General features: G+C 41.1%; 1 protein-coding gene across 1 annotated transcript in view; it reads right to left on the bottom strand.

Annotated features, from left to right (window-relative positions):
• LOC5506043 (sushi, von Willebrand factor type A, EGF and pentraxin domain-containing protein 1) overlaps positions 1-21,548 on the bottom strand; it is a 32,597-nt gene extending 11,049 nt beyond the window's left edge. Inside the window, exons 1-21 of the mRNA XM_048733324.1 lie at positions 20,784-21,548; positions 20,194-20,355; positions 19,822-19,980; positions 18,084-18,263; positions 17,607-17,792; positions 17,033-17,221; positions 13,862-14,128; positions 13,294-13,533; positions 11,841-12,071; positions 11,162-11,391; positions 10,306-10,552; positions 9,857-10,018; positions 6,181-6,342; positions 5,563-5,724; positions 5,065-5,234; positions 4,541-4,720; positions 3,562-3,737; positions 3,225-3,382; positions 2,618-2,788; positions 2,061-2,269; positions 243-495 (exon numbers count right to left, since the gene is read on the bottom strand). Of these exons, the coding sequence (XP_048589281.1) occupies positions 243-495; positions 2,061-2,269; positions 2,618-2,788; positions 3,225-3,382; positions 3,562-3,737; positions 4,541-4,720; positions 5,065-5,234; positions 5,563-5,724; positions 6,181-6,342; positions 9,857-10,018; positions 10,306-10,552; positions 11,162-11,391; positions 11,841-12,071; positions 13,294-13,533; positions 13,862-14,128; positions 17,033-17,221; positions 17,607-17,792; positions 18,084-18,263; positions 19,822-19,980; positions 20,194-20,355; positions 20,784-21,465 (4,576 nt within the window). The 5' untranslated portion in view covers positions 21,466-21,548. The remainder of the gene's footprint in view (positions 1-242; positions 496-2,060; positions 2,270-2,617; positions 2,789-3,224; positions 3,383-3,561; positions 3,738-4,540; positions 4,721-5,064; positions 5,235-5,562; positions 5,725-6,180; positions 6,343-9,856; positions 10,019-10,305; positions 10,553-11,161; positions 11,392-11,840; positions 12,072-13,293; positions 13,534-13,861; positions 14,129-17,032; positions 17,222-17,606; positions 17,793-18,083; positions 18,264-19,821; positions 19,981-20,193; positions 20,356-20,783) is intronic.
• Between the last annotated feature and the right edge of the window lie 466 nt (positions 21,549-22,014).

Raw genomic sequence — 22,014 nt, 5'->3', positions numbered from 1 at the left:
AAGTCTAAAAATAAAATGGTAGTATAGATTAAATAATACAGATGATGTTCTATTTATAAAGATAATGATAATAAAGATTATAATGATGGCGAATATGGTGAAGATGACGTTAATGGTTTTTGATTATGGTGATGCTAAGTATGGCAATGTATATTGTTAATAAAATATGTATTTGTTTGTATGATAATGATGATAATAGCACTGGCCATGACCACAGTACAGTTGATTTTCATCTCACATGCCTTGCCTGCTGGCCGATGGTTGAATCTTGCGCACATTGCTGTCCAGTTTCAACAAGAAGTCGCTCCATGCCACTACGTTGCCTTGGCGATGGTCTGAATGTTGGCCCATCTCCTTGATCTCGTTTTCGTCGATTTCGTAGTTCCAAATGTTCATCTGGCTAAGGTGCCCGAGGAATGCCTCACTTGCGCTGAAGTTACCCCCGACGATGTCCTGCTCCTGACCTAAGACATACACACCGCCAGCTGGGATCGCCTAAAAAAAGCATCATTCAGGAAATTTAAGAATTGAAAGCCTTATAAATCCAAGGACATACACACCGCCAGCTGGGATCGCCTAAAAAAAGCATCATTCAGGAAATTTAAGAATTGAAACCCTTATAAATCCAAGGACATACACACCGCCAGCTAGGATTGCCTAAAAAAAGCATCATTCAGAAATTTAAAATTTTAAAGCCATTTATTATATGGCAACGATCATACGCGCGCTCTGATTGGCTGAAGATCGGGCAAGATCCTATGATAATGGTCGGGCATCATGAAAAAATCTTCCTTTTGTGAGTTGAGAGAGACACCAATGCTCGGGCGACCAAAGCAAAATTATGCTAGCAATTTTCAACTCTCAAATCAAAGTCTGACAAAGAAAAATTATACCAAATATCGATACGTTTTACTATGACCGAAGAAAATCATTCAGATAGTGAGTTTTACTATCCAGTGAAGACAAAATACCCGAGAAAAACAACAACACGCAAGTACGAGCGACGGAAGTTTCAGCAATAGTCAGGAAGAATTAGAGAAATTTGTCCAGAAGCAGAAAAGTGGAAACACAGTGAAAAAGACTTCAAGCGATATGAAGTGTTTCCTTTGGAGAGATAAACAAGAGAAATATACAAATATTGGACTTACCCACGGAAGAACTTGGCCATTTGAGCAATGACCATTCAGTGAAATCCAGTTCGTATTTCCACACAATGCTTTTAATCATCCACAAATGCAGAACTTTTAATTAAGACATCCTCTGAATTCTTACCAACACTTTTGTGAAATGATTTAGTCCCAATCGGTCGACGCTTTCCACTCGAATCGATCGTAGAATGTTTTCTTTTACTTGAATTCTCCACAGACAGTAAGATAATATATTCACTAAAATACTTCTCTTGAATTAATATACATTATGCAGGTAAATTCCTCGAGTGATTTGCCTTTTTTTCCCCGTATAAAGAGACGATTTGCTACCTTTTTTATCGCAAATAAAATTTCAGCAAAATTGAAATTGTCGCGCGCGTTGGGGGGGAATTGTCCAAACACGGAGTTTGAAGACGATTTTCCCTAAAGACAACTAATCTAAATGAAATAACATAAAAGAAATTATGTTTTCATGTAAAAGTCGGTAAAATTGGCGTAAAAAGTAATTTTAGGTCATTTTACAAATCGACTCGTTTTTTCAAGCTTTGGAGTCGAGCACTCTTGGCTTGTAAATCCAGAAAGGGTTCATTCTTTCACTTCAGCAGCATAAGTTTTCCTTCTCGTACAAATATTTAAAAAAGCCATATCAAGGCGGCGATGTATATGTCTTTGGATTTATATACTACTTATTAACCAAACGCGAGGTCCGTACTGAGAAATCTAAGCCCGCGGGCTTTTTGAACAGACCGGGGCCGCAGGCCGAGGTCTGTGCAAAAAGACCAAGGGACCTCATTCTCTTAAGAAATTATATTAATTCTCTCTTCAAAAATTCAAATCTTTTCTGCAGCGCGCGTATTCTTAACATTCAAGTAAGACACTTACTATGCAACCACACTCAAATTTGTACTGTACCTGGTCTTTCATGAATGCAGCCTCACTGCTTCCAACATTAGTGCCATCTTTGTACACCTTCCAAGCGCCCGTGCTGCTCTTCCACGTGAATGCCATGTGATGCCACTTGCCGTCATTGGCGGCAACGTTGGTCGAGGCTTTCTCGTTGTTGATCCAGACGTTGAAACCATTGTAGTCGTGAATGGTTAGCGCGTTGTCAAGAACAGAGCCTAGAAATGACGCGCGAATAAAGCCTAGGAAATTTCTCTTGAAATGAAAGTGTAATTTCGTTAATTTTTTATGTAAAATTTTAGCAGATGAAAATTGTTGGTGAGAGTTTGTTACCAATTTCAGCTTCTACATTTATTTCAATTTTAATTTGAATTTGACTATGGTTAACTAAAGCTTTGCTAACACAAATAGAGTAAATTAAACTCAAGGTTCTCATTCTGCTTGAATTGTACCAAAAAATAAAGGGAAAAATAATTTTATGTTTTAGTTTTATTTGCAGTACAGTACGAGTTTCAACAAAATGTACCTCTAGATTTCGTTCTCATTTAAAAAGATTTCATACATACCGCTGGCCTCGACCGCATACGAGATGGGCGTCCCTGGTTCATTGTTGCTGGATCCTTCACTCTTCATCCAGAATGATACAGTGAACGCTCGCAGCTCCTGACGAGAATTCACCGCAGCCATACCGCGTCCTTGGGCGCGTCCGAACTCAAGGTCAAAATCAGTCGAGCCAGCTAGAACAAATATTGCGCTAAGTGAGACATGACTTAAAGATCATAAACAATTACTTGAATATGTTAACTTGCCGGATGTTCTAACGTTTGAGCACGTCTATTAGCTGGAATAGTGATTTATTTTAGATCTCTGGGTAGGTTGGTTGAAAGCAGGTGCGTAAGTAGAGTAGGGTCAGCAATTATTTGCCCAAGAACTGTTGAAATATGGCCTCTAAAAGAGGCCATATTTTTATAAGCGGTTATTTGAAGAGGGCGATTTAGTACTTGTTTATTGAGAAATTTTATTTTTTTAAGCTTCCTACGTAGAGCCATTTAAAAGGGAACTTATTTTGTTTAAGCTGGGGAAACTATGTACTGTAGGAAACTTTTTCACATCAAAGCCTGTTACTTTTGGACTCAATTCTTCATCTAAAAACACACAACTTTGCCCTCTAACCTGTCAGACATGTTGTTCCGCTAAAGCCTGGTTTACACAAGCAAGTGAAGCCTCCTTCCTTATCCACACAAAGACCATTGTTGGCGCATGGAGTGCTCGCACACTCATTAATATCAGTCTCACAGCGATTTCCACTGAATCCAGCAACACATGCGCATCTATAGAATTAAAAGTAATCATACGGTCAGATTTTGAATTTACTAGAAAAAAATACAAGAATACATTGCTTTAAATATATCGAGTTTTGTTGAATAAAATATTAAGTAAAACATACATAAACATAGTTATCTGTCCTCTACACCTATTTAGCAAATGTTCACCAATTTTGATGGGTTACCTGTGACCGTAAGAGGTCTCGGTACAAGTGGCGCCATTCAGGCAGGAGTCAGGTCGGCATCCATTGGTCTTGTCCTCACACCTCCCCCCTGAGTACCCTGCCGGGCAGTTGCAAGTGAAACTGTTGACTCCGTCTGTGCATTTGCCGCCATTTAGACACGGACTACTCTTGCACTCCTGTAAATAGACATTTATCAAGGAGATTTAACTGCCATTTTGCCTCCATTTCATAACACTTTACAAAAAAAAAACAGTTCAGGAGAGCTCCTGTTTTATTGGATATGTAGCCAGCGCCCAGCGAGCAGTAATCACAGCTGAATGAACATTACAATGCAAAACAATTTGACAAGCAGTAAGCACTGCTGAATGTCCAATACAATTACAATCTGAAAAGGTGAAATATTATTATTACCTACTTTATATTTACAAGAAGATAATACTGAGCCGGACACGTAAACCAGAGATAAAAACCCTGTGGGAAAAACTCTGGACCGTGTTCCCCGAACCAATGCTCAGCATTGCGTGCTCTCGGGGCTTAAGAGCCGAAGAAAAAGTTAAAACAAACAAACAAACAAATACACACAAAAAAATTAGCAAAAGTCAATATGGCTTAAACAGAGGAGCTGGCTAGAGTGACACTAGCACGCTATGTCTCCCCCTATATACTCCCATACTGCACTCTCTTCACATTCCCACGTGTTATCCACATGCCGTCAAAATAAACAATTCTGCCTCTATTATTACATTCCATCGGCAGAAATGTATTATTCTAGCTAGTGGACCTAATAGTCGACATTCTGGGCCAAACATTTTGCCCAGAAGAAGACTGTCGAGCAAGATTAAAATGTTGTCCATATCAAAATCAGCCAAGCAAAAGCTTAACAATTTTAACTAGCAATTTGTTTTTTTTCCATCGCACGATTTACCCATATTTCATTGAATGAAAAATAAAAAGCGATAAGTTTTTTGTTATTGCTTACATTTGTGTTGACCTCGCAGAAGTCGCCTTCGTAACCATCGGAGCAAAGACACTGGAACCCACCAGGTATCTCCACACACTTGCCGTTATTGCGGCACGCGCCTGGTTTACAGTCGACGGTTGCTTTCTCACAGAATTGTCCTGTAAACCCTGATGGGCACGTGCAGACAAATCCGTTGATCTGTGAAAGATCATTAGCGTGAGTTTTAGGCGATAGTTAAAGTAATACTCGTCAATCTACCGAACGGCAATTGGGAAAATAACAGTCAAAACTTCTGCTGTAACACAATAAAAGCTATCAAATTTAAGAAAAATTCCAAAAGCATTTTTTACAAATCGAAAAAATGTCAAACTCAAGGGGTCTTTATGCCGATGCTGAGGTAAAACGCCCCTTTATTCAGACATTGTATGCGAATTTTAGGGCGGGGATCGGGGAGGGGGTGAAGTGGGGAGAGAAGGAAACACACATCGTGATAAAATGAACGGGAGTAAAGACATTTTATCCTTTTATGGGCCTGCTATCACCTTGTCGACACATGCGCCTCCATTAGCACATGGGTTCGTGGTACATTCATCCTCCTCAACCTCACAGTTCTTTCCTGTAAATCCACTCTTGCACATGCATCTGTAGCCGTCCACCATGTTGTTGCATTGGGCTCCATTATTACAAGGATTCGAGTCACAGAAGTTGATGACTGGAAAGGAGTTTTAAAAAATTATACAGCTCTCATTGTATATTGTTAAAAAAGATTAGGATTAGTTAGATGATTAGTTGAATGTTTTATTTTTTGGATTTTAACAGAAAGATATACACCTACTTAAAAAATCAATTTCCTATTCGCTATTTGCACAGACAACGCTGTTTGAAGTAGTTTTATAAAACCATTAGGCAAGGCCCAATGTTACATTTAAACTTATCGCTGGCTGCTATTACAGATGGAATCCCTTGTCATTGGCTGTTATTAAAAATAAATATATTATCCGTCTTGTCTGCCATTAGCTGTTTGCGGATAGCTGACTCACCTACGCACTGAGAAAGCTTCACGGAGCCAGTTCCAAACGTGGTTTTTGGTGATGGGCATTTGATGCATTCGGATTTGATTTTGTCTGGCTGGTACGTGCCGACGGGGCATGGTGCACAAGGCTCTACTCCGGTCGCAGAGTATGTTCCTGGTGCGCATGGCACTAAAACAAGACCGCGTACACATAGTATATCTTTGTAATAACATATTATATCTTTGTAATAAAATACCATCATCGTCGCGAAGATGTTTTATAATCAATTTCTAACAAAAAACATACCTGAAAAAGATGGCGTCCAAAGAACATACTTTTATTTGGAAAACCGCACGTCGACTGCGGGATCGCACGAGCATACAACCAATCCCCAAAAGGAACTTTTTTTCCATAACAAATGATCTAATTCACTTCGGCTTCATGCATAAGATACACCTTAAAGATACCATACAGCTTATACAAAACACCCATCCTTTTTGTAACTTGTTGCAATTACCTCACAGCAAAAGGTCCTGGGTGGTTATTTTTTTAGCTTTTCGAAGCAACGCTAAAATTTCAGCATTTCGTGCGTCCCTTCAATGCGGTTCCAATAAAAAGGGCAAAAGACTAAAGATGAGTTCATACTTCCACACTTGCTGATGGAGTCAGCGCCCTCCTCCAGTGTGATGGTGGACCCGGGGCACTTGTTACACGTAGTCTGCCGCTTGTGACTCTGATAATAGCCAATAGCACACGGCTGGCAGAGCTCCAGGCCAGTCGTGGAGTAAGTTCCGGCCTGACAAACAGCTGGAAAAATTAAAAGAGACGTTTCGGACGTTATTCCTTCTTTAGACTGTTTGAATATGACATATCAATCAATAGCGCTCGCTTTCATAATTGGCTAAGAGGGCCTGGATCGAGCGCGCGGGAATCCTGTGTTAATCTAAAGCACAAGCGTCTATACCTCAAAATGGCGGTCAGTGAGAGCAAAGTAAACACCAATTCCTGCAAGCTTACACAGGGCAGCAAGTATGGAACCCTTATAAGGGCAACAAGAATGCGAAACGCTGACTTTAAAATATAGGTATAGGTACAGGTACAGGTATAGGTACAGGTACAGGTATAGGTACAGGTACAGGTACAGGTATAGGTATAGGTACAGGTACAGGTATAGGTATAGGTACAGGTACAGGTATAGGTACAGGTATAGGTACAGGTATAGGTACAGGTATAGGTATAGGTATAGGTACAGGTACAGGTACAGGTACAGGTACAGGTACAGGTACAGGTATAGGTATAGGTACAGGTACAGGTACAGGTATAGGTACAGGTACAGGTACAGGTATAGGTACAGGTACAGGTATAGGTATAGGTACAGGTACAGGTATAGGTATAGGTACAGGTACAGGTATAGGTACAGGTATAGGTACAGGTATAGGTACAGGTATAGGTATAGGTATAGGTACAGGTACAGGTACAGGTACAGGTACAGGTATAGGTATAGGTACAGGTACAGGTATAGGTATAGGTACAGGTACAGGTACAGGTGCAGGTACAGGTATAGGTATAGGTATAGGTATAGGTATAGGTACAGGTATAGGTACAGGTATAGGTACAGGTATAGGTATAGGTACAGGTACAGGTACAGGTACAGGTATAGGTATAGGTATAGGTATAGGTATAGGTATAGGTATAGGTACAGGTACAGGTATAGGTACAGGTACAGGTATAGGTATAGGTATAGGTATAGGTATAGGTACAGGTATAGGTACAGGTATAGGTACAGGTATAGGTATAGGTACAGGTACAGGTACAGGTACAGGTATAGGTATAGGTATAGGTATAGGTATAGGTATAGGTACAGGTACAGGTATAGGTACAGGTATAGGTACAGGTATAGGTACAGGTATAGGTACAGGTATAGGTATAGGTACAGGTACAGGTACAGGTACAGGTATAGGTATAGGTATAGGTATAGGTACAGGTATAGGTATAGGTATAGGTATAGGTACAGGTATAGGTACAGGTATAGGTACAGGTACAGGTACAGGTATAGGTACAGGTACAGGTACAGGTACAGGTATAGGTATAGGTATAGGTACAGGTACAGGTATAGGTACAGGTACAGGTATAGGTACAGGTACAGGTATAGGTACAGGTACAGGTACAGGTACAGGTACAGGTATAGGTACAGGTATAGGTACAGGTATAGGTACAGGTATAGGTATAGGTACAGGTACAGGTACAGGTACAGGTATAGGTATAGGTACAGGTATAGGTACAGGTACAGGTACAGGTATAGGTATAGGTACAGGTATAGGTACAGGTACAGGTACAGGTACAGGTATAGGTATAGGTACAGGTATAGGTACAGGTATAGGTACAGGTATAGGTATAGGTATAGGTATAGGTACAGGTACAGGTACAGGTACAGGTACAGGTACAGGTACAGGTACAGGTATAGGTACAGGTATAGGTACAGGTACAGGTACAGGTATAGGTATAGGTATAGGTACAGGTATAGGTACAGGTACAGGTACAGGTACAGGTATAGGTATAGGTACAGGTATAGGTACAGGTACAGGTACAGGTACAGGTATAGGTATAGGTATAGGTACAGGTATAGGTACAGGTACAGGTACAGGTACAGGTACAGGTATAGGTATAGGTACAGGTACAGGTACAGGTATAGGTACAGGTATAGGTACAGGTACAGGTACAGGTACAGGTACAGGTATAGGTATAGGTACAGGTACAGGTACAGGTATAGGTACAGGTACAGGTATAGGTACAGGTATAGGTACAGGTATAGGTACAGGTATAGGTACAGGTATAGGTATAGGTACAGGTACAGGTACAGGTACAGGTATAGGTATAGGTATAGGTATAGGTATAGGTATAGGTACAGGTATAGGTACAGGTATAGGTATAGGTATAGGTACAGGTATAGGTACAGGTATAGGTATAGGTACAGGTATAGGTATAGGTATAGGTATAGGTATAGGTATAGGTATAGGTACAGGTACAGGTATAGGTATAGGTATAGGTACAGGTACAGGTACAGGTACAGGTACAGGTACAGGTACAGGTACAGGTATAGGTACAGGTACAGGTACAGGTATAGGTACAGGTACAGGTATAGGTATAGGTATAGGTATAGGTATAGGTATAGGTATAGGTACAGGTATAGGTACAGGTATAGGTATAGGTATAGGTACAGGTATAGGTACAGGTATAGGTACAGGTATAGGTACAGGTATAGGTATAGGTACAGGTATAGGTATAGGTATAGGTATAGGTATAGGTACAGGTATAGGTACAGGTATAGGTATAGGTATAGGTATAGGTATAGGTATAGGTATAGGTACAGGTATAGGTATAGGTATAGGTATAGGTATAGGTACAGGTACAGGTACAGGTACAGGTACAGGTATAGGTACAGGTATAGGTACAGGTATAGGTACAGGTATAGGTATAGGTACAGGTATAGGTATAGGTATAGGTATAGGTATAGGTATAGGTATAGGTATAGGTATAGGTATAGGTACAGGTATAGGTACAGGTATAGGTATAGGTATAGGTACAGGTATAGGTACAGGTATAGGTACAGGTATAGGTACAGGTATAGGTATAGGTACAGGTATAGGTATAGGTATAGGTATAGGTATAGGTACAGGTACAGGTACAGGTATAGGTACAGGTATAGGTACAGGTACAGGTACAGGTACAGGTACAGGTATAGGTATAGGTATAGGTACAGGTACAGGTACAGGTATAGGTATAGGTACAGGTATAGGTACAGGTATAGGTATAGGTATAGGTATAGGTATAGGTATAGGTATAGGTATAGGTATAGGTATAGGTATAGGTATAGGTATAGGTATAGGTATAGGTATAGGTACAGGTACAGGTACAGGTACAGGTACAGGTATAGGTACAGGTACAGGTATAGGTACAGGTATAGGTATAGGTATAGGTATAGGTATAGGTATAGGTATAGGTATAGGTATAGGTATAGGTACAGGTACAGGTACAGGTATAGGTACAGGTATAGGTACAGGTATAGGTATAGGTATAGGTATAGGTATAGGTATAGGTATAGGTATAGGTATAGGTATAGGTATAGGTATAGGTATAGGTATAGGTATAGGTATAGGTATAGGTATAGGTATAGGTACAGGTACAGGTACAGGTATAGGTATAGGTAAAAGTATAGGTACAGGTACAGGTACAGGTATAGGTATAAATATAGGTATAGCACCTAATGAGGAATTGTACGAGCGAGCTAGACAAGGGTCTACGCGCCTGATGGACCACTCACGTTTGCACTCGCTGCCTTTCTTTGTTCCACTCTTGAATGTGTAGGTTCCACTGGGACACTTCTGGCAAGCCAGGCTACCTGTGTTATGCTCATACGTGTCACATGGGCATAACACGCACTGCGACTGCGCAGAATCGTAGAAGTTTCCTGGAGGGCAACTCACTGTATAGAGACAAGTTAGGAATTTTAATCAACGGCGTATATGCAAAAAAAACCATAAATAAAGCTTATGACTAAATGAACTTTATCGACGACATTTGATAGCAGATAGAAATTGATTCTTTGTGGGCGTTACTCGCTTGAATTGAAATAAATTTTAGCCTTACTTTGCTAATTCAAATTTAAAGCTATTATTATTAATTCTTTATTTATTAATGTATTACAAAATTGTGAGAATTTTGTTATTGTTTAAAAGGTTTTTGGATCTGGATATTTCTTTCTGTACTCACTGCATTTCTTTTTATTCTCCTTGTTGAGTTCATACACCGATCCGTTTCTGCAGACAGGAGAGGGCTGTAAGTCCTCCTTGAGGATTTTGTAGAAGGTGCTAGTAACTCCTGGAATGTTAAGACTTGCAAGTTTTCCTTGTGTTTCTGCCTTTACTTTATTTACGTATTCGTCAAGTTTCTTCTTACGTTCGTCATCAGTCATACCCTTTGCTGTTACTTCAATATCAAAGTCGATCATCAACGTGTTCTAGAAAAAAGCGAATAAGCAGTTAGAACTACTTACACTCTCCTCGGTCTGAAAAACAGCCTTTAAAAAACCATAGCCAGCCACACCTTGCTTTCCATATTGTTTACCAAATTCAATAATATATCACAAAATCAGGACGTCTGGGTGGAATTCAGTCCTCTCTTCTAAGCTGACTTAAATATTTTATAGAAAAAAATGAGACGTTTCTAAGGGAAGGCTTGTGCGGAGGACCTTAGTATTATTTTCATAGCTTGACCAACCCCTCAATCAACCCTTCTATCAACACTTCGATCAACCCTTTGATCAACACTTCGATCAACCGTTTGATCAACACTTCGATCAACACTTCGATCAACCCTTCGCTGCTCAGAAGCATGTAAGAAGAGGATCATAATTTAATAATATGCATAAAAACAATATATTTTTCAATGTGTTTGTATCATATGTGCTCTTTTTTGCCAAATTTCAGCCAGGGTGTTCTTTTTTGAATTTTCAAATGACATTTTTATACTCAAAGTAACAAATCAACATTGTCGCAAGTCATCAGATCAAGAGTCCTTAATGTATTCATTAATTTAAGCATAAAAACTTAGCATGCGTGTTTCTCACCGCCAGTCCCCTCTTTCTCCCTGTTTGCATTGCACCACAGGTAACCCGGACATTGGCAACCCTACATGCTCCACTCCACGAACAGAATGTTGGATCGCCACCACCAATGATGGCCGCCAAGCCGTCTATAAACTTTCGCTTCGCCTCCTGCTGGACGTTGGGATTCGAGCAGTCCCCACTCAGGTATTGCCATTCCATGCCTTTCTTTTCTCCACTAGGATCAAGTACCTCTGGAAAGGGAAATCAGTTTCAAGCCCCGGTATATTCAGCAAACGAGAAACGCCTGATGCCTTTTTGCAATTTAGCTTGATTTAGGCTTATGTAAAAGGACGTAAATAGGGGGACATTGAGAGGGTATTCTGTGCCAAATGTCTCTACTTTCATTTCGCTTTCCGAGCCCCCCCCCCCCCCCCCCCCCCGCCGTCTTTATATATACACAAAGGAGGATCGACGAAGGCTGAATGCCCCCTCCCCACAGAAAAAAAAAACATATTAAACATGACATCATAAAAAAACCGACCACGAATCCACGAATTCTATATCCAACAGAAAAGTGCCGGACTTTCAAACTTTCCAAGTTTAAAAACACAATTTTTTCATATCTGCAGAAACTAACCTGTGCAGTCCGACCACGGCATATTGGGAGCCTCTTAATTGTTTCATATCTGCCTATACCAACCTGTGCAGTCCGGCCAGGGCATAGTGTCATTAGCTGGCTCTTGTCCCGGCATCGGCCAATCAAAAATTTGCCAAAAGCCCTCAGTCTTGCAGATGTAATAGGTAGCAGGTCTGCTTGAGAACTCTTTCCCCCCGTTGCACATGGCTGAACAGTAATCCCCTCCGGCGATGGCCAAGTCCTGGCAAGTGATAGCGCCGTTGATTGGCGGATCGTAAGCTTTGCAGCGGGTCTCTGATGGATGGATACAGTGATAAAAATTTTAAAAAATGTTAAAAGGTTTTTCGAATGACGTTAAGTAGTATTAAAACGATGTCGATAATAGTGTGAAAATGTTATTGGAATGCTGTTAATGATCGCGGAACTATACTAAAAAATACGGAATTGATCTTAAAACAGTATAAAGATGATATTTATATATAAAAGTAATGCTAAAATATTTTCAAAACGAAGTTAAAACAATATGAAAATGACGTCAACATGGTATTAAAATGATGTTAGAATAGTCTTGGATCAACATGTGCTGGGTGTTGCTCATAATGTTGGTCTAACATGTGCTGGGTGTTGCTGATAATGTTGGTCTAACATGTGTTGGGTGTTGCTGATAATGTTGGTCTAACATGTGCTGGGTGTTGCTGATAATGTTGGTCCAACACGTGTTGTGTGTTGCTGATAATGTTGGTCCAACACGTGTTGTGTGTTGCTGATAATGTTGGTCCAACACGTGTTGTGTGTTGTTGATAATGTTGATCCAACACGTGTTGCTGATAATATTGATCCAACACGCGTTGTGTGTTGCTGATAACGTTGGTCTAACACGTGTTGAGTGTTGCTGATAATGTTGGTCCAACACGTGTTGTGTGTTGCTGATAATGTTGGTCCAACACGTGTTGTGTGTTGCTGATAATGTTGGTCTAACACGTGTTGTGTGTTGCTGATAATGTTGGTCCAACACGCGTTGTGTGTTGCTGATAATGTTGGTCCAACACGTGTTGTGTGTTGCTGATAATGTTGGTCTAACACGTGTTGTGTGTTGCTGATAATGTTGATCCAACACGTGTTGTGTGTTGCCGATAATGTTGGTCCAACACGCGTTGTGTGTTGCTGATAATGTTGGTCCAACACGTGTTGGGTGTTGCTGATAATGTTGGTCTAACACGTGTTGGGTGTTGCTGATAATGTTGGTCCAACACGTGTTGTGTGCTGCTGATAATGTTGGTCTAACACGTGTTGTGTGTTGCTGATAATGTTGATCCAACACGTGTTGAGTGTTCCCGATAATGTTGATCCAACACGTGTTGGGTGTTGCTGATAATGTTGGTCCAACACGTGTTGTTTGTTGCTGATAATGTTGGTCCAACACGTGTTGTGTGTTGTTTATAATATTGGTCTAACACGTGTTGGATGGTGTTTAGAATTTGAGAATAGAATAGGAATACGAATAAAAGATATTTACTAGTCACGAGGATGACGAAGGAACACGTTCCCACGTTGCCTGCCTCGTCGGTAGCCGTGTATTTGACTGTGGTGGATCCAGTTTGGAATGATGATCCGTTGACATGTCCAGTGAAAATGGTAACAGTCCCTTTTGAGTTGTCAAAGTAGTGTGGAGGCTGCCAAAATACAAGTGATGGTCCTGACTTTGCTGCTGGTACTTCCATGTTGTCCGGGCAGAAGATAAATGGAGGCTCGTTATCTGGTTAATAGAAAAATATAATATTTTGGTACTTTATCATAATGGCATGCCTTAAAGCCGCATTGTCACCAGTTTACTTCCGGAGGGCCGATGGAAACCTCACCCGACAAGTTGAATCCGCGCTATTAAACAGGCCATCCGCTCTAACTTATTAGTCACATCCTCGAGGAAACTTCCAATAGACTTTACAATTTTGAAATATTTCTTTTTTTGCGTTATCAGTTAAAAATCATCGGAGATTGTTACGTAATCGACCGTAAGAAAACTGGTGACAATGCGACCCCTCTACTGTAAACTTTCCGAGTGATGAGTATTGTCGACAACTCACCCACCACCTTAACAGTGAAGGTGCACTGCGCAGTCTGCCCACTCTTGTCTGTAGCAGTGTACACTATTCTAGTCGTGCCAATGGGGAAGTTATAGGGCGAGGTGATCAGGGGCTCAGATGACGTCACTGTCGGTCTGGCGTTCGGGTCGTGTAGTTCGGCGTTGTCCTGGGCAACAGGTAACTCCCACGTGACTCGCTTGGTGTTACGCTCAGGATCTGTGTTGCTGTTGACTGGCAGTGGGCATCTAATGACAGGGGGCTGATTATCTGGAAAGATAATGGTGTTACATATCTTATGACAGGGGGCTGATTATCTGGAAAGATAATGGTGTTACACATCTAATGACGGGGGGCTGATTATCTGGAAAGATAATGGTGTTACACATCTAATGACGGGGGGCTGATTATCTGGAAAGATAATGGTGTTACACATCTTATGACGGGGGGCTGATTATCTGGAAAGATAATGGTGTTACACATCTAATGACGGGGGGCTGGTTATCTGGAAAGATAATGGTGTTACACATCTAATGACGGGGGGCTGGTTATCTGGAAAGATAATGGTGTTACACATCTAATGACGGGGGGCTGATTATCTGGAAAGATAATGGTGTTACACATCTAATGACGGGGGGCTGGTTATCTGGAAAGATAATGGTGTTACACATCTAATAACGGGGGGCTGGTTATCTGGAAAGATAATGGTGTTACACATCTTATGACAGGGGGCTGATTATCTGGAAAGATAATGGTGTTACACATCTTATGACAGGGGGCTGATTATCTGGAAAGATAATGGTGTTACACATCTAATGACGGGGGCTGATTATCTGTAAAGATAATGGTGTTACACATCTAATGATGGGGGGCTGATTATCTGGAAAGATAATGGTGTTACACATCTAATGACGGGGGGCTGATTATCTGGAAAGATAATGGTGTTACACATCTAATGACGGGGGGCTGGTTATCTGGAAAGATAATGGTGTTACACATCTAATGACGGGGGGCTGATTATCTGGAAAGATAATGTTGTTACACATCTAATGACGGGGGGCTGATTATCTGGAAAGATAATGGTGTTACACATCTTATGACAGGGGGCTGATTATCTGGAAAGATAATGGTGTTACACATCTTATGACAGGGGGCTGATTATCTGGAAAGATAATGGTGTTACACATCTAATGACGGGGGCTGATTATCTGTAAAGATAATGGTGTTACACATCTAATGATGGGGGGCTGATTATCTGGAAAGATAATGGTGTTACACATCTAATGACGGGGGGCTGATTATCTGGAAAGATAATGGTGTTACACATCTTATGACGGGGGGCTGATTATCTGGAAAGATAATGGTGTTACACATCTAATGACGGGGGGCTGATTATCTGGAAAGATAATGGTGTTACACATCTTATGACGGGGGGCTGATTATCTGGAAAGATAATGTTGTTACACATCTAATGACGGGGGGCTGATTATCTGGAAAGATAATGGTGTTACACATCTTATGACGGGGGGCTGATTATCTGGAAAGATAATGTTGTTACACATCTAATGACGGGGGGCTGATTATCTGGAAAGATAATGGTGTTACACATCTTATGACGGGGGGCTGATTATCTGGAAAGATAATGGTGTTACACATCTAATGACGGGGGGCTGATTATCTGGAAAGATAATGGTGTTACACATCTAATGACGGGGGGCTGATTATCTGGAAAGATAATGGTGTTGCCATCTAATGACGGGGGGCTGATTATCTGGAAAGATAATGGTGTTACACATCTTATGACGGGGGCTGATTATCTGCAAAGATAATGGTGTTACACATCTAATAACGGGGGGCTGATTATCTGGAAAGATAATGGTGTTACACATCTAATGACGGGGTGCTGATTATCTGGAAAAATAATGGTGTTACACATCTTATGACGGGGGGCTGATTATCTGGAAAGATAATGGTGTTACACATCTTATGACAGGGGGCTGATTATCTGGAAAGATAATGGTCTTACACATCTTATGACGGGGGGCTGATTATCTGGAAAGATAATGGTGTTACACATCTTATGACGGGGGCTGATTATCTAGAAAGATAATGGTGTTACACATCTTATGACGGGGGGCTGATTATCTGGAAAGATAATGGTGTTACACATCTAATGACAGGGGGCTGATTATCTAGAAAGATAATGGTGTTACACATCTTATGACGGGGGGCTGATTATCTGGAAAGATAATGGTGTTACACATCTAATGACGGGGGGCTGATTATCTGGAAAGATAATGGTGTTACACATCTAATGACGGGGGGCTGATTATCTGGAAAGATAATGGTGTTACACATCTTATGACGGGGGGCTGATTATCTGGAAAGATAATGGTGTTACACATCTTATGACGGGGGCTGATTATCTGGAAAGATAATGGTGTTACACATCTAATGACGGGGGGCTGATTATCTGGAAAGATAATGGTGTTACACATCTTATGACGGGGGGCTGATTATCTGGAAAGATAATGGTGTTACACATCTTATGACGGGGGGCTGATTATCTGGAAAGATAATGGTGTTAGACATCTAATGACGGGGGGCTGATTATCTGGAAAGATAATGGTGTTACACATCTTATGACGGGGGGCTGATTATCTGGAAAGATAATGGTGTTACACATCTTATGACGGGGGGCTGATTATCTGGAAAGATAATGGTGTTACACATCTAATGACGGGGGGCTGATTATCTGGAAAGATAATGGTGTTAGACATCTAATGACGGGGGGCTGATTATCTGGAAAAATAATGGTGTTACACATCTAATGACGGGGGGATGATTATCTGGAAAGATAATGGTGTTAGACATCTAATGACGGGGGGCTGATTATCTGCTGTGTCACAACTATTAAGAAACATGCTCTATATCCATGAAATCGTCGTGTTACTTTTTAGTAACAACCACGTTATAACACAAATATTGGACCACGTTTTTAATTAGAATTAGTGCTTAGTAAGTAAGTAAGTAAGTAAAGGCTTTATTTAGAATGAGAAAACACATAATACTTGATAATAGCTATGCTAATAAACTTGTGGCCCTCATGCTTAGCATAGAACGTCACGTGTCTACCATTAGCAAATCACCCGCTCCTATGTTCACGTGCCTAACCTGTGCAAGCTGGGAACGTCCCTTGCCATTCTCCATCGGCACCGCACGTCAAAGGTGAACTGCCGCTAAAGGTGTATCCCTTGAAGCACTTCATCACGCATGCGCGGGTGTACGGCTGCGGTGTGGTCAGGCAATCTACGGGCTCGACAGTTCCGAATGGCAGTTTGCGTAGTGCAGGGCAAAGCTTTGCTGCAAGATTAGACTGTGAGTACTGTACAAGACACAAGCCGAAGTGAGAGAAGGGAAAATTTTGACCTGTGTCAAAATATATCGAAATGGGAGCTTGAACTTGAAGGACAAGGGAACTTGAAGGGGTGGGGTTCTAGTTTAGATTTCCGAATAGCCTCCTTTTATGTACAAACGCTATAGTTTGATCAAAACCAGGGGTAGGATATTCATCCAAAATTGTCTTTTGAAGATCTAACAATTAGCCACTGAAAGCTTCTAATTGTCTATTATCACACAAGACACCAGGACCAATGCTATATGCTTTAAAAACTTTCCTGGTTCAAGATGATGGCGCAAATTAATGGAAAGTAACGGACCTTAACTTCCCATTACCCAACTGTCTTACCCACGCACGAAGTTGGCTGTCCGGTCCAAGTGCCGTCCAACTGGCATGTCCGCTCCGCACTCCCTTTGCGGTCATAGCCCTGGTCGCATGTGTACGAGCACTTCTCGCCATAGTATTGTCCGTTACCAACGCCAGTACACGACTTGGTCCCATGAGTGAGTAGGGGCAAGGGGGTGCACCTAACGACTGTGAACGGAGTAAATATGGCAGACTAAATGAATAAATGAATCTGAGGGGAAATGCAGGGGCTGTACGCAAAAAGGAGTAACTAAGCGTTGTAATGTATGGTGGAGGAATGTAAACAAAAACGTGTGATGAATTAAGAATGACTGAAAACATAAGCGATGAAATGCATTATGGATGTCTAAAAACAATTAGTAACGGATATAACAAAGGATAACAAACAATTCTAAGGCAAAAAATTATAAGGCAATGGACGGGCATCTTTGAACAAATATATTTGACATGAATACATACTTTGGCAGTAAGCTTCCGTTCCGCTCCAACTCTTGGTTTTCTGACAAGTGCGTGTGGCTGTGCCGTGAAGGGTATAGCCTTTGTTACAAGCTACCTCACATGTAGACTGGTACTTGTAATCGCACGCACCGCCCACCAAGTAGCCATTTTGTGGAGGTGAGATCGGCACACACTGCACGGCTGTGGAAATAGGGGATATTATGCGCAGAGATTGGGAACGAGTGGAACGCATATTAAGTAATTGCACAAAGTAGAAAAAGGGAATTGTGTCCAGAGAGAACCGCAGGGTGGGTTCCACAGCGATAATTAATGACTTCGCGGACAAGCTGATTCATAGAACACTAAGATATCAATCCTGCCCAGTACGCGCCTTTCGTTGTTCGATGATAACATATCGTATCATAATAAAACTTGATAAATTCAACAAAATGTTCGGAACGTTGATTAGGGTTCTGTTTTGTTGTGTACAGGGTGTTTCAAGAGTTCGTGGACACTTTTTAAATTGATATAATTGCAGATTTTAATAGTCCGATTTCAAGAAAATTTTCAGGAAAACAAGGTGCATCAACGTAGCAAGCTACCATATCAATTTCAATAGTTTGCGTGTCCTCCTTTTGCTTTAATGACTTCTTAAGATGCTTTGGTATGGAGTGAGAAATTTCTACCAAAGTTAGTAAGATAAAATGCCCAAACTTCGGTCTTTGAGCCCCACAAACAACATTGTTTTTCTGAGTTTGGGTGATGAAACAAGTACTTAGGGCACTCGTCAGTGAAGAAAAAGTCGTCCCATTCAGTAACTGACAGAACATGTACTTGCTTGCGAGCTTCAAACGGGATTTTCACACCCGGGTGCTCCAGACGGTTGGCGAAGACCCCAAGATAGCTTTTCTCTTTAAATTTTTGCTTATTTTTCTGGATGAATATCAGCTTGGTTGAGCACTTTTTCGCCCCTCGAATTCGAAGTGTCGATGAAAATTTCCTCGAACAAGAGTCCACTCTAGTTCTCTGCTTCTTCCTAGAATTTTGCTTTTTTTCTAACCGTTAGTAAGTTGGCATACAAAATTGCTGCTTGTGCCCTTATTTGAACATTGTTCAGGCGTTTCTCTGTCATGTTTGAATCCATTTTCCTAGCCTATTTTTTCGTCTAGCAAATTTTAAGCAAACAAACCAAACTGACAGCCTACCTAAAAATGGCGTGAAAATGTAATGATGCGCGACACTTTTTTTTCGCCTTTTGACGGGAATTTGAATTCGCTGTTTTTTTTTTTCGAAAACCACAATGCCAAAACTTTATTATGCCTTGTATATTAAATTTATTATCTATCTGATTGGAAAAAAATGATTTTTTTTTTAAATCTCAGCGAAAAAGACCATATTGTGTCCACGAACTTTTGAAACACCCTGTACTTAGGGGGCTTTCATAGGGCGAGAGTAGACTTAAAGGTGGCGCATATTTAGACGGGAATACGACCAAGTATTTACGGTTTTTTCTACAGTAGAGGTGAGATATAAGGCTGCAAGAAAATCACGTCTGCCCCCCAAAGAAATATAGTTATCACAAATGGAATGATTGATGATTGCATCCCAAAGAAATATAGTATATATATCACAAATGGAAATAAAACCTTTTAGAAGTCAAGGCAGGGAGGGGAAGTCTACGCACAAATCGCTATTATTAGTCCGTCACATGTTATGATAATGTTAGGATAATGTATTATTTTGTGACATGATCACTTACGTAGGCAGGGTTTTTCTGCGGAGGGATTTCCTTCGTAGCCCTCATTACATTTACAGTCTACGATGTTGGTACTTCCCAAACCAGCAGTTGAAGATTTGGCAGGGCATGCAGTGCAATCTTCGGGGCTCGGGAACTTTTTATACGACCCCTTGCGGCATTCTGTAACACAATGGAGTGCAAAAACGGCATGAGCTGGAGGTCTGGCATTGAAAGATATCTAGGACAGTTGGAAGCTGGGGGAGTAAGGGGATAACACAATCACACACAAGCCATTAGACACATAACGCAATCACACACCCGTCGATTAGCACTAAATTACGTGGCTCGTACAAAAATAGTTTACATACTATTCTCACAGTCAAACAAACTTACTGTAGCATTGGCCGGGGGTTCCTGGGCCGTAGTAGCCTGCATTGCAGACGCACTGGTACAGTCCGCTGACCGTACCGCAGGTGCATTTGGCGTTGCTGTCACAACCTGAACTTTGTGTGCACTTGTCGGACGGTACCGCCATGTAAATTCGCTCGTGTGCATCTATTGAAGAACCAAAAACATTAAATTATCCAGATGATGACGTTTGTCTTTACAGATTGCAGGATTTGAAGCCCTTTTAACCTGGTATTCATATTCAAACGTGTTATAAATGGATTAAACATTGTCCAAATTTCCTAGACGTCTGCAACAGACTCCTTGACATAGCCTCGATTTCACGCTCGAATTTCACAGGACCCCATGTGCTTCCGCGAATACTTTGTAGTAACTATTATGACGTTGAAAATTCACACTCTTCTACAAAATAAAGGTATCTACCACCGTACTTTTATTTCACCACCCAGTCTTTTATTAGGGCTTCTACCTGTACCAAGTGAACCTCGATCTTATACCATAAACTTTTCTTATCACTTCGCAATTTTTGTTTCGAAACCAAAAGTCCTCACTATAAAATCTACCGTTTCGCTTACCTCCCCTAATATACATAGCCAGTTGCTTAAACTTGTAAAAGTCATGGAATTTGAGGACATGCGAGCTGGACGATGCTACTGCCTGGAGTTGCCATTCTCTGTAGCCGCCGACACCTACTGAAAACACTTCTGTGCTGTAGGTATTTTTCAGAGTGTCCGCGTTATACTTTGGGTCTCCCATATTCCACCAGCCATCCGTTATCATCATTGCCACTGTATGCACATTGTGTCGCTTACGATTGTGGGCTTTCGCGTTCTTTATCACGTTAATGGTATGCTGGAACGCGTCTCTCATGTTAGTGGCTCGGCCCCATCTATGCTTGATGCGGTGTTCAAAAATGTTCTTGAACTCGCACTTGCTCCTCATAGTATCGCTGGGGTCAATGTCGATGTAGTTAATATCCGTCTTAACGAACTCTCCGAATGTGATGACCGCTACTCGAGTGGAATACGGTGCAACGCTGAACTCGTTAAGTAGACTCTCCACGAAGACCTTTTCAGAGTTGAATCCATACATTGGAACACTGCCTGATACGTCCATCATGAAGATTAAATCAGACACACTGTTGTTGTATTTTTTCTTGAATTCACTTAGAATTTTCTTCTCATCGTCCAAAAGACCTGCTTGAACACACAGGAAGAACAGAGGGGCAACTAGCAAGATGCCTGTCTTTCCAATCATGGCTGCTGGCTGTGGAAGGATTCACGGTGCGTCCCTTCCTTCAGTGGCTAGCCAGAACCTCTTGGCCTAACAATGGCCAGCAAGAGGCTATGCACCAGAGGTTAGTTTCGCTTTGTTTGCAGAGCTGCCATGCTAATGATTACACTGCGTTGTAATCTTTATGCAGGTTTCTAAATACAGCTGGGAAAAGGTTAATCAGCTTTGAAATTCAATCAAGAAAACACACCACTCTGCTTTATCAAATAAGCATTTACATCAAGGGATTAATTCACCTATTCCTTATTTTTAAATATTGTGGACATTTTTTGTTGAATTCCTTTTTAAATTCGTTTTTTTAAATTCCTTTTTAATTTGATTATTAACGAATAAATCTCTATAAAAGCTTTACTGAACTCTCAAAGGAGAAATATGGAAGCTCAAATAGTGGCGGATCTAAGGGAGGGGTTGCCCCTGAAATATAAGAAAAATGATTTAAAAAATGAGTCAATGAGTCAGTTTACCCCCCCCCCCCCTCCTAAAAAAATGGACCCTTGACTCGGCTCGGGTAAA

This window comes from Nematostella vectensis, chromosome 10 (genome assembly GCF_932526225.1).
Source record: "Nematostella vectensis chromosome 10, jaNemVect1.1, whole genome shotgun sequence".
NCBI lineage: Eukaryota > Metazoa > Cnidaria > Anthozoa > Actiniaria > Edwardsiidae > Nematostella > Nematostella vectensis.
This window is presented reverse-complemented; position numbering and strand designations above follow the sequence as displayed.